This window comes from Anarrhichthys ocellatus, unplaced genomic scaffold (genome assembly GCF_004355925.1).
Source record: "Anarrhichthys ocellatus isolate YVR2014 unplaced genomic scaffold, GSC_Weel_1.0 scaffold34, whole genome shotgun sequence".
In the NCBI taxonomy this organism is placed as follows: domain Eukaryota; kingdom Metazoa; phylum Chordata; class Actinopteri; order Perciformes; family Anarhichadidae; genus Anarrhichthys; species Anarrhichthys ocellatus.
In genome coordinates, this window is record NW_022280064.1 from 4,252,153 (window position 1) to 4,267,205 (window position 15,053).

The 15,053-nt window shown below is 41.3% G+C and overlaps 3 protein-coding genes across 3 annotated transcripts in view; 1 reads left to right on the top strand and 2 right to left on the bottom strand.

The window, feature by feature from the left end:
- ndufaf7 (NADH:ubiquinone oxidoreductase complex assembly factor 7) overlaps positions 1-5,056 on the bottom strand; it is a 7,829-nt gene extending 2,773 nt beyond the window's left edge. Inside the window, exons 1-7 of the mRNA XM_031866147.1 lie at positions 4,813-5,056; positions 4,093-4,253; positions 3,274-3,354; positions 3,028-3,138; positions 2,331-2,544; positions 510-568; positions 110-223 (exon numbers count right to left, since the gene is read on the bottom strand). Coding sequence (XP_031722007.1) covers positions 110-223; positions 510-568; positions 2,331-2,544; positions 3,028-3,138; positions 3,274-3,354; positions 4,093-4,253; positions 4,813-4,888 — 816 coding nt within the window. The 5' untranslated portion in view covers positions 4,889-5,056. The remainder of the gene's footprint in view (positions 1-109; positions 224-509; positions 569-2,330; positions 2,545-3,027; positions 3,139-3,273; positions 3,355-4,092; positions 4,254-4,812) is intronic.
- A 1,287-nt stretch (positions 5,057-6,343) lies between these two features.
- Positions 6,344-14,797, top strand: cebpz (CCAAT enhancer binding protein zeta). Its single transcript, XM_031866268.1, has 17 exons — positions 6,344-6,553; positions 6,985-8,465; positions 8,659-8,890; positions 9,006-9,186; positions 9,576-9,664; positions 9,822-9,875; positions 9,998-10,100; positions 10,230-10,289; positions 10,403-10,469; positions 10,872-10,984; positions 11,738-11,798; positions 11,967-12,166; positions 12,564-12,596; positions 13,326-13,421; positions 13,844-13,917; positions 14,083-14,164; positions 14,407-14,797. Exons 1-17 carry the CDS (start codon positions 6,344-6,346, stop codon positions 14,562-14,564), a joined length of 3,294 nt encoding a protein of 1,097 aa, XP_031722128.1. The 3' UTR covers positions 14,565-14,797.
- The window catches only part of LOC116393716 (protein CEBPZOS), a 2,930-nt gene continuing 1,597 nt past the window's right edge, over positions 13,721-15,053 (bottom strand). Inside the window, exon 4 of the mRNA XM_031866269.1 lies at positions 13,721-14,685. Within this exon, the coding sequence (XP_031722129.1) occupies positions 14,603-14,685 (83 nt within the window). The 3' untranslated portion in view covers positions 13,721-14,602. The remainder of the gene's footprint in view (positions 14,686-15,053) is intronic.

Genomic DNA, 15,053 nt, shown 5'->3' on the forward strand with positions numbered 1-15,053 from the left:
TGTTCTCACCCGTACGAGCGTGTTCTCTCCCGTACGAGCGTGTTCTCTCCCGTACGAGCGTATTCTCTCCCGTACGAGCGTGTTCTCTCCCGTACGAGCGTGTTCTCACCTGTACGAGCGTGGACGAGGCCGGAGTGGGAGATGCCGCCACGACGAACCTCAGCTGCTCCGACTTCTCCGGGTCGATGTCCACCATCACCTCCCTCCAGCCCTTCTGCGTCCTCTACACGAAACAAACACACATGAAGTTATCTTCTGAACACCAGAGAGGTTTGTTTGCGCTGCGTGCTCATTTCATTCTGGCTCCCTCTGGTGGTGGTGTGGTGTAATGACACGCTGGTGAAGAGCCACTACAGCTCATTCTTCTACAATTTTGAGATTTTAGAAAGTTTGTTGGCACAATAAAACAAAGCAGCAGAAACAACATGAAAAAGAGAAGAAGCAAGTTATGCAGGTGAGATTTAAAAAAGAGGAATCTCACCTCAAAAACATAAGAAAAGTAAACAAACCTGAAATTTGTGGATCGGCAGAGCGTCAAAGAACTCGTGAGCGAGAAAGATGCTGAATCCTGAGAACAGAAGAAGAGAAACAGACTGAGATCATTCATCTGGTCCTGAACCAGTCTCAGTGTAGTCCTGATCCTCTATATCACACGTGTCAAACTCAAGGCCTGTGGGCCGAATCCGGCCCACCACGTCATTTTATGTGGCCCGCGAATCCGCCAGCAAAAAATAAAAAATAAAAAATAAAATGATTTTTTTTTTTTTTTTTTTTTTTAAATTTTGGAAAAGAAATTTAAAGTTAGACTTGAAAATAAAAGTATCCCCATGGTCGAAATTATGAGAGAGAATGTTGAAATTATGAGACAGCATGTTGTCTGTGTACCGACATTAAAACTATCACAACAGGTGGACAGGAGAGGGAACAGCCCGTAAAGAGGTTTCCCAACAAGTGATTGAGTTGAAAAAGATCAACAAATAATCCCAAAATGTCCACGAAGAGAAAAAATGATGCAGAGGGAAGAAGATGTAATTTAAGATGGGAAAGAGAATACATGTCTGTGCTTCAGGGAGGAAAACAGGTCTGTCTTCTGTGTTATGATGCGTGTCGGTGATGAAGGATACTATTCACGTCGGCATTTTGACACCAAACACGGAGCTAAATTTAGCCTCCAAGAAAAACATCAAATTGTCCAAGAATTAAAAGGCAGACTGCAATCACAGCAGAATATATTTACAGAAGCTACAGCCCAGTGCACGCTAAAGGTCTGTGAGCAGGTGAGCTCCGACCAGATACAGACTTTTACAAATGTCAGTTTGTGAAGAAACACCATCGCAGACCAAGTTCAGGAACTAGCAGCAATCTAACAACACAGCTAGCTCAGAGACGAGCAGGCACTCGTCTTCTTCATTAGCTGTTGATGAAAGCACAGACAACACGGACACAGAGCATCCATCCGTGTTTATAAGACCTGATCTCTGTGAGGAGCTCTTGGATGTAGCTGCCATGCACGGGACGACGACGGGGACATTAGTGATGCAGAGAGGTGACAACAATAGCTTTGAACAAAGTTAATGTCATAACTTGTGTTTGATGATATTTGACTTTGTTATTTTCTTTAATAGTTTGATCTTCGATAGAGTAATGTGGGTTTATTAACCCTAAATTACAATTATTTATTATTTATTTATAATAACAGAAATGTGCTTAAATATCATTTTACATTTATATAACTGCATGTACAATATTTTAACACTTGAATAAACAATAATCAAAAGCAGAGACAGTTATTTAACAATATGTTAGGAGTAGTTACAGTTATACAGTCTTACAGTTACAACCGGCCCTTTGAGGGAAACCGTGATGCTGATGTGGCCCAGAGTGAAAATGAGTTTGACACCCCTGCTCTATATGAACCAGTCTCAGTGTAGTCCTGATCCTCTATCAGACCTCCATCAGTAAAGAGACCATCAGAGAGAAGATGGTCTGTTTCTATAGAGTTATTCTTAATGCTCGTCATCGGAGCCACCGGGTCGGATTCTGGTGTAACCAGATGAACTCATGCAGGTTCACCAGAACCTCCACCAGCTCAGACTCCAGCAGAGACCGGTCCACCATGGACAGACCCAGATCCTCCAGCAGAGACCGGTCCACCGTGGACAGACCCAGACCCTGCTGCAGTAAAATGAGAGGTTTTCTAAAGGGACCCTGGTGCTCAGAGACACTACCACTTTAGTCCACAGGGACCAACAGAATCAACACTAACTTAAAGTTCCTCATAGTAACAAGTTGTCAAATAAATGTTTACTCTCAGGTGTCATCAGGTGTACCTGTGGGGACGTCCTCTAAGCGGCGGTACCAGGACACCGGCACCCCGGCGGCGGTTTCCCCGCGGCGGTACACCGGCTCATCCTCGGCGTCGGCCTCCCGGCTGCGGCTGCCGGTCAGATTCTGTGCCTGAAGACGACTCAGCACCGGACTCACCTCGACCAGGTGGAGGGACAGCGAGGCTCCGCCCACTATGGACCGCAACTGACCGAACACCTGAGAGACCAACACAGAAAGTCACGTCACCACCTCATCACACAGGTGAACACATGATGACACGGCGTTCTGTTTAAACACCTTTAGCATCAGTAAAGGTTTATGGTTCACGTTAAATTATAACAAATTTTGTCTGTTTACGTCTGTAGATTTCTCTTAAATTAACCAAAAGTTACCATTACATAATGCCTCATTTGCATATCTAAACATAACATCTCAGAAAACTTGTAATACATAAAATAATCATCTTAAGGTCAGTAATGAACTGGGAAAGTTTAATGATGATATCTAATCGTTAAGTATTTGTACCCTATCCACCTGTACTGTACCGTAGCTGGTTAGCTTAGCTTAGCACAAAGACATTTACCGGCACCTTTAAAGCTCACTAACTAACAAGTTAAAATCCGTGTCAAACGTCTGATGTTTTTGTGCTTTTGAATGTTTCAGACTCTTCATGTCTGATGATTTAAATAAAGTTCATACTCGGAGGACGTCGACGGCCAACGATCCTTTTCCAGGTCCGAGCTCGACCAGCTGCAGCTGTTTGGGTCGACCGGCTCCGATCCACTCGCTGACGATCCAAACGCCGAGCAGCTGCAAACAGAACCGTGTTCAGACATTTAAAAACAGTTATAAACAAGTGTTATTACCATCAGAGGAAATGTTTTTCTTTAAATGTCTTTCTTTTTTGGTGAATTATTATTAACTCTGTGACTTGTCCGGCCTCACCTCTCCGAATATCTGGCTGATCTCTGGTGAGGTGATGAAATCTCCGTCAGGTCCCAGCATGTCGTTCCTCACATAATAACCCTGAGAGAGAAAACACAGCAGACGGAGTGGAACTAGTTCACGTTTTAGAGACAGAAATAGAAGAGTTGGTGGTCAACACCAACACCATCTTTATAAACTGTATAAAGCAACCAGACTCCTTCAGTGTCCTCGTTAAGAGACGGAGATCAATTAGTGGCTTTAAAAAGCTCCTTAAAGCTAAAAAATGTTTATTAAAGAATCGGACGACTTTACTATCTGATCGTGCTGTAAAACTCACCGAGAATAGCCCTGAATTTAATTGGTCAATTATTTAGTTGAATGTTTAACAGAAAATAAATTGCTTTGTTAAATAAATTGTTACGTCACTTATTTTGTAGAATTATAAAACATTAACTGGAATTCGTTAAGCTTTTAAAAAATATATATAAAATATGAATAAATATAGAAAATGTAAAAATTTGAGAAAAATAAATCAGTGAATTTTTGCTATTTTTGCTTAAAGTCTGACCTCAACGATAAACGATTTGTTGTCGATTAGTTTTCTGTTGATCGACTTATTAATCATTGCTCCAAACAGAAGACGGTATTTTAAGTTCTGGGAATTTATGATGAACATTTCTTTGACTATATAATTAATCAAAGCTTAATCATTCAGTAAAGATATATTTTTCAAAACAAAAGTGAGAAAATCACTTAAAATCAAACAGGCCGTTTTCTTTCACTGATCCAGGAGCTGCAGACGTTCAGCACGTGTTAGATGTGACGATCATCACTCACCGTCACCGGGTTGGTGAGCACCTCTCTCATATACTCCGCCACCGTGATCGGACCCGTGGCTTTTATTTTGAAGGTCAGGTGTCGCAGCATGGAGGGGCGGGGCTTCTCCTCACCTGTCGAGGAGCTGCAGGCGAGTCTGGTCTGAGCTGCTCTCCATCGCACTGTCAATCAAACACATATACAGTATATATGTTATATACATGTTTAATAATAAAGAGCTTTTTATGAATTATTTATTATCATTAAACAAAAGAACAAAATACTGATTCAATATACAAATAGAACAATAACAAACGAGTTAATGAACATTAATGAGAGAAAGATCAGTTCTTGTTTATGTCTAATTCTTAAGGTCCCTGCATGAATACATGATATACATACATGCATTACATGGAGATGGAGGAGGAGGAAGAATGCATGAATAACTTCAAAGTTATTTTGTAAGGTTGTGGTATAAGACTTGTGCCCTTAGCCCAATTGATTTGAATTAATTAACATAAAATTAAACAAAACCTAAATATTTTGGAAAACAATACATCTATTACTCAGTAATAAACTAATAAGGGATGAAATAGGCAATTAATGTGAAATAAAACCTTAAATTATGTCAAAAATGTATCAAATTTCGCTGAAAACATGCAAATAAAAACGTATCTCATTATAACAATAGAAAGTAATTAGTGTCTGAATCAAATCTAAAGTATTGATCACTACACTCACCTGCTGATCGATTGACTGGACGACTGAAGACTCTGCTGATCAGCTGCTGCGTTTTAACACCAAAACAAAGCCTCATTCTGCTGGTTATACTGATATAAATCAACTAAGACGCTGTGTTATAATACATATTAAATCATATTTAGTTTGGCACCATTATTAGACAAGAAAAGGTAATTCAACTCTTAACTTTGACCCACATGGACCAACTCTCTGCTCTGCTAAAGTCCTTGTGCGAGAGCGACATGCTAATGCTAACCGAGTAACGAAAGTTAAGTTAACCGCCGTAACATTTATAACATCCGTGTAACCTTTCACAATACAACACCTTTCGTTGGTCCATGCTTGTAGTGTTAAATAAAAACAACAATATACAGGTTTTTTTATTAAAATTGTAACAAATCTTAATAAAACTGTATTTTTCTGTTTGTTTCTTTTCATTTTGGTTTAAGCCAACATTTGTTTGGACTATTTGCACCTTATTACATAAATATCTTTATGTTGACTTTGCATTTATTTATTAATCTACCTACCTGTATTTATGTTTACACTACTTGTATTTATGTTTTTCTATTATTGCACTACATGTTTGTTATTGAACTATATGTTTGTACCTGTTTTTGCATCTTATGTTCATTTGTTCATTCTTTTATTTGCACCGGGACCTTTGAAATTTTCTTCTTTAATACTGCCCTGAAGATAGATGGATGACAATAAAGTCTCTCTTATCTTGTCTTATAGCAACGAGTGTGGATCATAACTAGGATTTTATGATTTTAGTTTTATTTTATTTTATTTATAAGGCCGTTTGTCGAAACACCCAGAGCAGAACCACAGTATTTAAACAGAGAAATTCACATTTTATTTATTAATTGAAGTGTTATTGCAAAGCCTTTCTCTACACTTATTTACAGAGGGGTAATTCAAGTTGAAGAGTCTTTTTCATTTTAATTTATTTGCTTTTTGTAAACAGTAAAAAACAAACTTTATAGCACCATTAGTACAAAAAAGCATCGAAGCTCAAAGTGCTTTAAGTTAAAACTTTAAAGTACATACAGAAAAGAGGATGAGAACAAAATGACAATAAAACAACAGTGAAATGAAAATAAAAAGTGATATAATAAATATTTAAAAAAAACACATTTGCTCTATTATTTTGAAAAACAACTTTGAATGTTCCCACAAATCCTGCGTCAGAAAGGTAGGAGTGGTAAACTTGACACATTGCCGGGACCACAAACTCTCTGATTGGACTAACGATTGGTTACGTAGTTGGGACAAAACATTGCGATTGGCTCCTCGATCTATAGCCGGAAGTAGTTCTCCTTCACTACGTTTGCATTTAAAAAATGAATAAAACGACAATCATTTTTCGTGTACATTTTTGTACTCTCATTTAACCGATAAAAAAAGCATAACGTGAGGAAAATTACAAAAATATTTAGTTTTTTTCCCAAGTACGGAAACGCTGCCGTGACGTCGCCTCCTTCCACATCCGGGTCACGTTCTCTCCTCATGCTGTTTGTTAGCAAGCATGGCGGCGAAAAACAAGCACCGTAAAAAGTCCAAAGCGAGCGGTAATAAAGTGACATTTCACCCCGCAGACAACGACATGGAGGCCGAAAACAGCGGCGGGGAGGAAGCGGAAGGTCCGGCGGCTGATGGCGGTGAAGACAGACGGAAGAAGAAAGAAGAAGAAGAAGAGATCAGTCTGGACGAGATTCTACAGCTCGGAGGAACGCAGGCGAGTTAAATAAATAATACAAATAAGATAAAACCTCTTAACACACAGAACTAACAAACTAAACTAATATCAAATAAATCCCAAAACAAAATGGATTAAATGCAACTTATGAAATGTCACAACACACATTTTATTGGAGCTGTTTGGCAAAATGTGACAGAAACGAGTCTTTTAGGCAATTTTATTTAATTAATTTTAAGTTCTTATTCAACCATTAAACATCTGACAGCTTAATAAATAAACAAAAATGGTTTTATATTTGCTAAAATCAGGAATAAAATCAGGAAAAGTATTTTTGTACTTAAACTCACAAGTGTCACTTTATTCTGATGGATGAATTACAGATGAGTAACATTAACATCTGATATGAACTATTACTGAGTCATTACTGATTTGTGTGATGTTTTTCTTCTTCTCTTGTCCGTCTCCAGGCGGACTACGTTCTGCTCGCCGGCCTGAACGACTGCAACGAGCTCGTTGACGGAGGAAAGAAAGGAGCGATAGACGACCTGGAGGACGGCGAGCTCGAGAAGTTCATCGCCAAGCTCGGCGTCCGGGCGTTCGCGGGACTGCAGAGCATCCCGGACGAACCCGAGGAAGAACCGGAGGGCGCAGGAGGCGAGGAGGAGGAAAGTAAAACGGTAGAAACGAAGAAAACAGAGGAAGAAACCGCTCAGCAGAAAGTGAAGAAGGAGGAGAGACTGAAGGCGAAAAAGAAGAAAGACGCGGCGAAGACGAAGAAGAAGCAGAACGTGAACGTGTTCGAGTTCCAGAAGAGGCCGGTGCTGCTGATCAAACCCGGAGGGAAGTGGTTCGATCTGGACTACACTGCCGAGGCCTCCTCCGCCCAGCAGGACCCGTCACTGGTGACCCAGTACAAGGCGCTCGCCCAGCAGCTGTACGAGGCCGACGTGGCGCTCTACAAGAGCAAGAAGAACCTGCAGAAGGGTGCCAACTCCAACTGGATGAAGACGGTCGTCTCCTCCGGCGTGCTGGCGGACCGGATGGCGGCCATGACGGTGCTGATCCAGGACGCGCCGGTGCACACGCTGGAGCACGTGGAGAACCTGGTGTCCATGGTGAAGAAGAAGGGCAGCCGGCGGATGGGCCTGATGGCGCTGGACACGCTGCGCGAGCTGCTGCTGTCCGACCTGCTGCCGGAGGGCAGGAAGCTCCACCCCTTCTCCCAGCGGCCCTTCGACCTGTTGGAGGAGAAGGCCAGCGGCAACCGGGACGCCCGCGACCGCCACCTCGTCCTCTGGTACTTCGAGCACCACCTGAAGCACCACGTGGCCGAGTTCGTGGCGGCCCTGGACTCGGTGGCCCACGACACGGTGGCGGCCACCAAGGCCAAGGCGCTGGCCACCGCCTACGAGATGCTGTGCGGCCGCCCGGAGCAGGAGAGGGCGCTGCTGGGCCAGGTGGTCAACAAGCTGGGCGACCCCGAGTACAAGACGGCGGCCAAGGCGTCCTACCTGCTGGAGTCGCTGCTGCACAAGCACCCCAACATGAAGGCGGTGGTGTGCTGCGAGGTGGAGCGGCTCATGTTCCGGCCCAACATCAGCGCCAAGGCGCAGTACTACGCCGTGTGCTTCCTCAGCCAGGTGATGCTGAGCCACGACGAGGCGCTGCTCGCCGCCAAGCTCATCGCCATCTACTTCTCCTTCTTCCGCGCCTGCGTCAAGAAGAAGGACATCGAGTCCAAGATGCTGAGCGGGCTGCTGTCGGGCGTGAACCGGGCGTATCCCTACGCCGGCTCCGGGGACGAGAAGGTGAGGGAGCAGCTGGACACGCTGTTCAAGGTGGTGCACCTGGTGAAGTTCAACACGGCCGTGCAGGCGCTCATGCTGCTCTTCCAGGTGATGGACTCCCAGCAGAGCGTCTCCGACCGGTACTACGTGGCTCTGTACAGGTAAAGCCCTCCTCACCATCATCTTCATCATCTTCTTCTTCTTATTACTTATTTATTACTTAATCTCTGCATTTACACAAGTCCTTCTAATATATAAAGTCAGAGTTTGAGCTTGATTTTTTTTTGGGATAATTGTGGAATATTCTTTTTTTCCCTTCCCCTCCTCCCCCTCTCCTCTCCTCCTCCTCTCCAGGAAGCTTCTGGACCCTGGTCTGTCGTCGTCCACCAGACAGAGCATGTTCCTGAACCTTCTGTATAAATCCCTGAAGGCCGACATGGTGCTGCGTCGGGTCAAAGCGTTTGTGAAGCGTCTGCTGCAGGTCAGCGCTGAGCAGAGCGCCAGCTTCTCCTGCGGAGCGTTGTTCCTGGTGTCAGAGGTGATGAAGGCCAAGCCGGGCCTCAGGGTCCTGCTGCAGGAGGACGGGGTAAGAGGGTCGCACGGTCCGGATCGATGACTCGTCAAGAGGGTTGATTTGAGACTCTTTGATTTCACAGTTTGTGAGTTAAAGTCTGACATCACTTCCTGTTGTGTTCACTCAGGACGGAGAGGAGGAGGAGTTCAAAGACCTCGCTGAGGAGAAGGAAGAGGGTGACGATGATGAAGAGGAATGCTTTGTTGACGCCGACAAACTGGAGGAAGGAGCGAGTGTAGAGCCAGAGGCGGCGGAGCCAGAGGTGGCAAAGCCCACTGCATCATGGGTACACCACCAGAACCTGGAAGGTAAGTTAAGACGATGAAAGAAGTTTTCTTGATTTAAATCTTCTTAAAAAGACCAAAAACATTGTTAAAGTTTGTATCTTTGCTGTTATTTGTTACAGTTTTGTCTCATCTTTAAAATGTTAAGATGAATCTTGTTTTGTCTGATAATTACTGATGAATACTTACTTTCACATTTAATCAGACATCTGCTTTTAACAATGCAGATGTACGAAGTCATTTAATGTTAAAAGTTTCATTTATTATTTATTCTTACAGTCACAGTTTGTGTATTTTCCTTCAAGTTCTCTAGATTTTACAGTAAACAGCAGATTCTCTGTCGACATGTTGTTGTTGTTGTTGTTGTTGTTGTTGTTGACTGATTGTTGTTTTCTCTTCCTGTGTGTGTTCAGGAGGGAAGAGCCAGCAGAGCTACGACCCGCTGCACAGAAACCCGTTATTCTGCGGCGCCGACCACACGACTCTGTGGGAACTACAGAGAGTGAGAAACAAACAAACACAATAAAAACATTTCATCTTTCATCCAAATAACAGCGAGTCAGACCTCGTAGTAGTGTGAAATGATTGTATTCATAAATATTATGATTATTATATATATATAAGACCTGATCTCGTTAATGTTTCCTGTTTCTCTGCAGCTCTCCGTACATTTCCACCCGTCAGTGTCGCTGTTTGCAAAAACGCTCCTGGAGGTAAAACCATTCAACTCAAAGTCAAACAGTTTGATCACAGAGAACAAAGAGCTTCTGTGTCTGTTCACTTCACCTGAACGTGAATGTTTCCTCTCTGACGTCTTCCTGCGTCGTGTCCTCAGGGAGGCTCCATCCAGTACTCCGGGGACCCTCTGCAGGACTTCACCCTCATCAGGTTCTTGGACCGCTTCGTCTTCAGGAACCCCAAACAGCTGAAGGGGAGACGTAAGAAACACCGGCTTTAATTCTGGTTATTAGACGTTAAATCAGATGTTTTTACAACTCGCATAAATAGTTCAGCTGCAGAACAGTTTAAATATGTGGAATAATGTTTAATATTTTATCTCTTCTTAGAAAACACCGACTCTGCGGCGCTGACGCCCAAACAGAGGTTCCCTCTCAACTCTGTACCGGGTCAGTTCCTCCTGTTTGAGGGAGTTGATGGTTCCTGATCTCATGTTTCTTGAGTTTGTTCTGTTTTTGCATCAGAGGTGAACGTTCCTCTCTCCTCCTCTCTCCTCTGTCAGTGAACTGTGAGGAGTTTCTGGTTAAAGAAGAGAGTCAGATCCCCGTGGAGGAGATCTTCTTCCATCGGTGAGTCTGAAACGAGATGTTTCAATAATAATATTTCTGTTTAAGTCACGCTTTAGTTTCTCTTTGATATATCTGTTCTGTGTCTGCTGTCAGATGACAGACTGAGAATGAACTCTGATCTTAACTCTTGAAATAACAAGAAGACAAAATAAACAAAGATACAGATTGATGACGTTGATGAAGAGCGACCACAGATAAAGTTTAAAGCAACAAGGAGCATCGAAATGAGCGTTCTAATCGCTCGTATAATATATAACTCATGATGGTTCTCATCTGGACAGTTCTGCCCTGACTCCCAGCAGAGACACCTGTTGAAATATTATAATAATAACAACGCGCTGCTCCATCTGGACTCCGTGTGTCACGTGACTGATGCCGCTCTGCTGTGTTTTCATTGGACAGTTACTTCAGGAAGCGTCGGCAGCAGAAGCAGCTTCAGGGCCGTCGTCCTCGAGGAGACGGAGACAACGAGAGCGTGGAGGACGTCGACGACGAGGAGTTCGAGCAGATGCTCGGTGAGTCGAGACCGTCGGAGGAGGTCAAAGTTCAACAGCAAACGTACAATAATAATAACACGGAAAAATGTATAAAATCAGATTTAATTTTATTATTAAACACTTGAAATGAAAACAAAATGTAAACTTTGGTTAATATTTACATTTTTCTCTCATTCAACATATTGTTTGTTTTTTATGAAATGAACCAAAACTGAGTCGATAACAATGAGAATAAATATGAAGCATCATTTAAATCAAACACTTTTACTTATTGGACAAATGGAAAAACAACACTGAATGGAAACACTGAAGAAGAATTCATAAACGGTTATTGATTGTTTTGGTTACACTCAAACATATTGCTAGACAACGTGAAGTTAAACGTGTTTTAAAAAGGTCGATACTGACGAATTTATATTGTTGTGCTTTTACTTTGAAATCTTAAGATCAAATTGATGTTTGTAACATTTGAATATTATATTCTTCTTTGTTTTAAACACTCAAAAACTCTTATTTTTAAATATTTATTACATATGTATTATTGTAAATTTCTGTTTTATATTCACGATACTTATTTTATTTTCCCTTTTACTTTGTTTATTTATTGTTTTTCACCAAAACACCACTTATACTTATTTAGTTTAGTTCTAAAGTAAATAATAATGTTTATTTCTTGTGATTCTGTAGTCGTTGTATTTCTGTTATAAACCTCGTGTGTAAATGATTGATGCTGTTTTAACTAATAATAAATATTAATATGTTTTTGGACAGATTCCTGTGAAGGAGACTCGTACTTCACCGAGATGACCGTCGATGATCTGGACTTTGCAGGGTGAGCGGTTCTCTTAATGATTAATGATGAATGTGTTCTGTTCCACATGAACAACACAGTGAATACTGCAGTAATAACACAGTTTATTACAGTTTTTACTTGAGAACAAAGTGACATTCAGCCTGAAAGAGAGTTGTATTGATGGATTCTCTCCTCTCTGCTCGTCAGGAACGTGAAGAGTAAGAAGAGTAAGAAAGGAGCCGAGGACTCGGAGGACTCGGACGACTCGGACGTGGACGACCTGGACGACGAGGAGGTGTCTCTGGGCAGCATGGACGAGGAAGACTTCGGAGATGAGCTGGAGGAGGAAGGAGGAACCTTCGTGGATCCTGATGGAGGCGGAGACGACGATGATGATGAAGAAGAAGGTGGGGAACCGATCACGATGCTTGTTCTTGTATTTCTGTCGGTTTCCTTTAAAGGTGTTTTACGAAACGTTTTCACGTTAAAATGCCTAAAAACGACCCGACTTTTGTTTACTTAATTTACATCAAACTAATGCTCCGTTTAATTTCCCCTCAGTGCATCTCAGCGTTAATATTTCTATTGTATATATTATATAGATGATTATATAGATGATTATATATATATTATATAGAGAATATCAGATCATTATATATATTATAATATCAGATGATTTTAGCTGCTTCGGGGATCGAACCTGTGATCTTAAAGCAACAGGACGCTCCTCTGACCTGAATACTAAATGAAATAAATCTTCCTTTTCTTTATTTAAATGTGTTGTTTCTTTTTGTCTTCTCTCAGTTCCAGAGCTGGAGGATGACGACGCATTCGGCGGTAAGTTTACAAACCAACAAATCTTAAAATCATCAAATACATATAAAGTACTTCATCGAGTATTCACAAAGTAGTTCTTTAAATATAACATTTAAAAATAAAAAAAACAATAAAAACACTATGTTACAGATGTCAGTGGAAAGTAAAGAAGTACTTTTACTCAAGCACTTCACTTAAGTACAATTTCTGAGTAGTATAATTCTACTCTACTACAATTCAGAGGGAAGTATTGTTATTTTTACTTCCCTAATTAATAACAACACAACCAACTAATAAAGTGAGTTATTGTCCGTTGAGATAAAACTTTGAGTAAATTCACAATGTACACAGACGTATTTAAAGTAATGACAGCATCAATAACTATAATAAGATAATCTGCATAATGAGTACTTTGACTTTTGGTACTTTTAGTATATTTTGGTGGCAGTATTGTTAAGTAACAATTTGATTGTATGACTTTTACTGTAGTATTAATACTTTTACTCATCGAGGAGATGAGAGTACATCTTCTACCACTGCAGAGCGCCAACATTTCCACATAAATATCAATTAACATGTGAATAAAAGTAAATAAATGCATGAAAACAAGGATTTTCTTTTAATATCTGAGAGAAATGTAGAAAAACACTTTAAAAATAATATATATTAGTTAACTTATTCGTGTTACAGAAGATTACGATTTAAACTTTCCTGCTTCAAACAATGAAATAAATGTTTGTTTTTCTGCAGAGTCGGACGATGAGATGGAAGCTCCAGACATCACTCCTCGAACCAAGAAGATGAAAAGGAAATCCTCCTCCGAGCTCGACTTCTCCGAGTCTTCAGGTTCGTTCAACTCATTTCTCAGTTACATCATGATGCCTTCAGGCTCTGCTCAGTGAACATGAGTACTGGCTGAAGGTACATTATAACGTTATCATGATGTGTTCACATGTCATCTGTAAAATGTAGTTTTGGTGATAAACTTGAATAAATCCAGTAGTTTGAAGATGTTTTCACATGAATATAAAATAGATATTAGAGATGAATTATGAGCTGTTTAACTTCTAACACGAGCTCTAAGCTCATTAAAACTACTAAAAATACAATCTTTTATTTCCTTATCCTTTGAATTGTGTGTTTTTATGAAGGGGTTACCCTGCCATCAGTGAATGAATGAATGATGGTGAAAGCGCTTTGAGTGGTCGGAAGACTAGAAAACCGCTTTACAAGTACTTCTGCCATTTACCATTGTTGCTCCTTCTCAGAGTCGAAACCGGGGAAGAAGAAGAAGAAGAAGAAAGGAAGGAAAGATGCTGCCATATTTGCTTCCGCTGAAGAGGTGAGATGTTTTAGGAATTTAATTAACGTAAAATCTGACTTTCTGCACAAAATTTAAAGTCTTCTGAATCATTCAGAAGATATCAGTGGAGCTTGAATAAAAAAAGGACGAAGACCTATCAATAATGTTTTTTGTTGACGTAATGTTCTTTAAACCTTTCTTCAGTTTGGCTCCCTGTTGGATGAGAACGCCGGCTCCAAGTTTGATAACATTGGAGTGAACGCGATGGCAAACACTGACAAAGCAGGTAGGCTGTTCACACCTGTTGTGTATGTGACTAGTGCTGAGCATCGTGTTAACAACAAGAAGAGAAGGTGAAGGTTTTTATTCAGTTTGCTGGATACCAGCCATGTTTAATGACCTCTCCACTGAGAGAAACGGGTTGAATCAGGTTTGGTCCACCTCTTCAGTACTTCTTCCTGTAATCTTCCATTCGATCCATAAAACCAGAGACACTGATGTGCCTTCTTTGTGTTTTGTCCTTTCTAGCCCTGAAGCAGTTGAAATGGGAAGCGCATCGGGACGACTGGATGCAAGACCGCGACGCCAAGACGATGCGCAGGAAGAAGACCGCGTTCAACAAGAAGAGGACCTTCGGTCATGTCAGGGCCGGAGGCAAGACGTTCGGGAACAAGAGGAGGAAGTAGCAGCTGCCGTGTGTTCGTGGATTTTTGAACTGACAACTTCATTCCTGTTTGAGCGACCACGCGTCGTGGTCTTTCTCTCGGATGCCGTGGACTCCTGCCCACTCATTGGACCGGTAGTAAACTAGGAGGAAACACACAAGAAGAAAGTGGTTTTAAAAATCAAAGACTTTTATTCATACTGCCCCGATGTAAGAAGACATGTACATCAACAGAAATAAAAAATATTTAACGTTTTCTGTCTATGGTTTTGTTTTTAGTCTACATGCAAAAGTTCCAATATTTTCATTTATGCCGCCCTGTTGGTATTTGTCATAATAGTAAATAGAAAGTCATCGTATAGCATGTCGAAAAAAGTCACAGTAGAACATGTCGAAAAGTCACAATAGAACATGTCGAAAAGTCACAGTAGAACATGTCGAAAAGTCACAGTAGAACATGTCGAAAAGTCACAGTAGAACATGTCAAAGTCACAGTAGAACATGTCAAAGT

Excerpts from the sequence above, each read along its gene's own strand:
- cebpz (XM_031866268.1), top strand. The coding sequence starts at position 6,344 with ATGGCGGCGAAAAACAAGCACCGTAAAAAGTCCAAAGCGAGCGGTAAT. Across the intron at positions 10,101-10,229 it reads CAAACAGCTGAAGGGGAGAC|AAAACACCGACTCTGCGGCG; the intron begins GTAAGAAACACC and ends ATCTCTTCTTAG. Across the intron at positions 13,422-13,843 it reads CGACTTCTCCGAGTCTTCAG|AGTCGAAACCGGGGAAGAAG; the intron begins GTTCGTTCAACT and ends GCTCCTTCTCAG.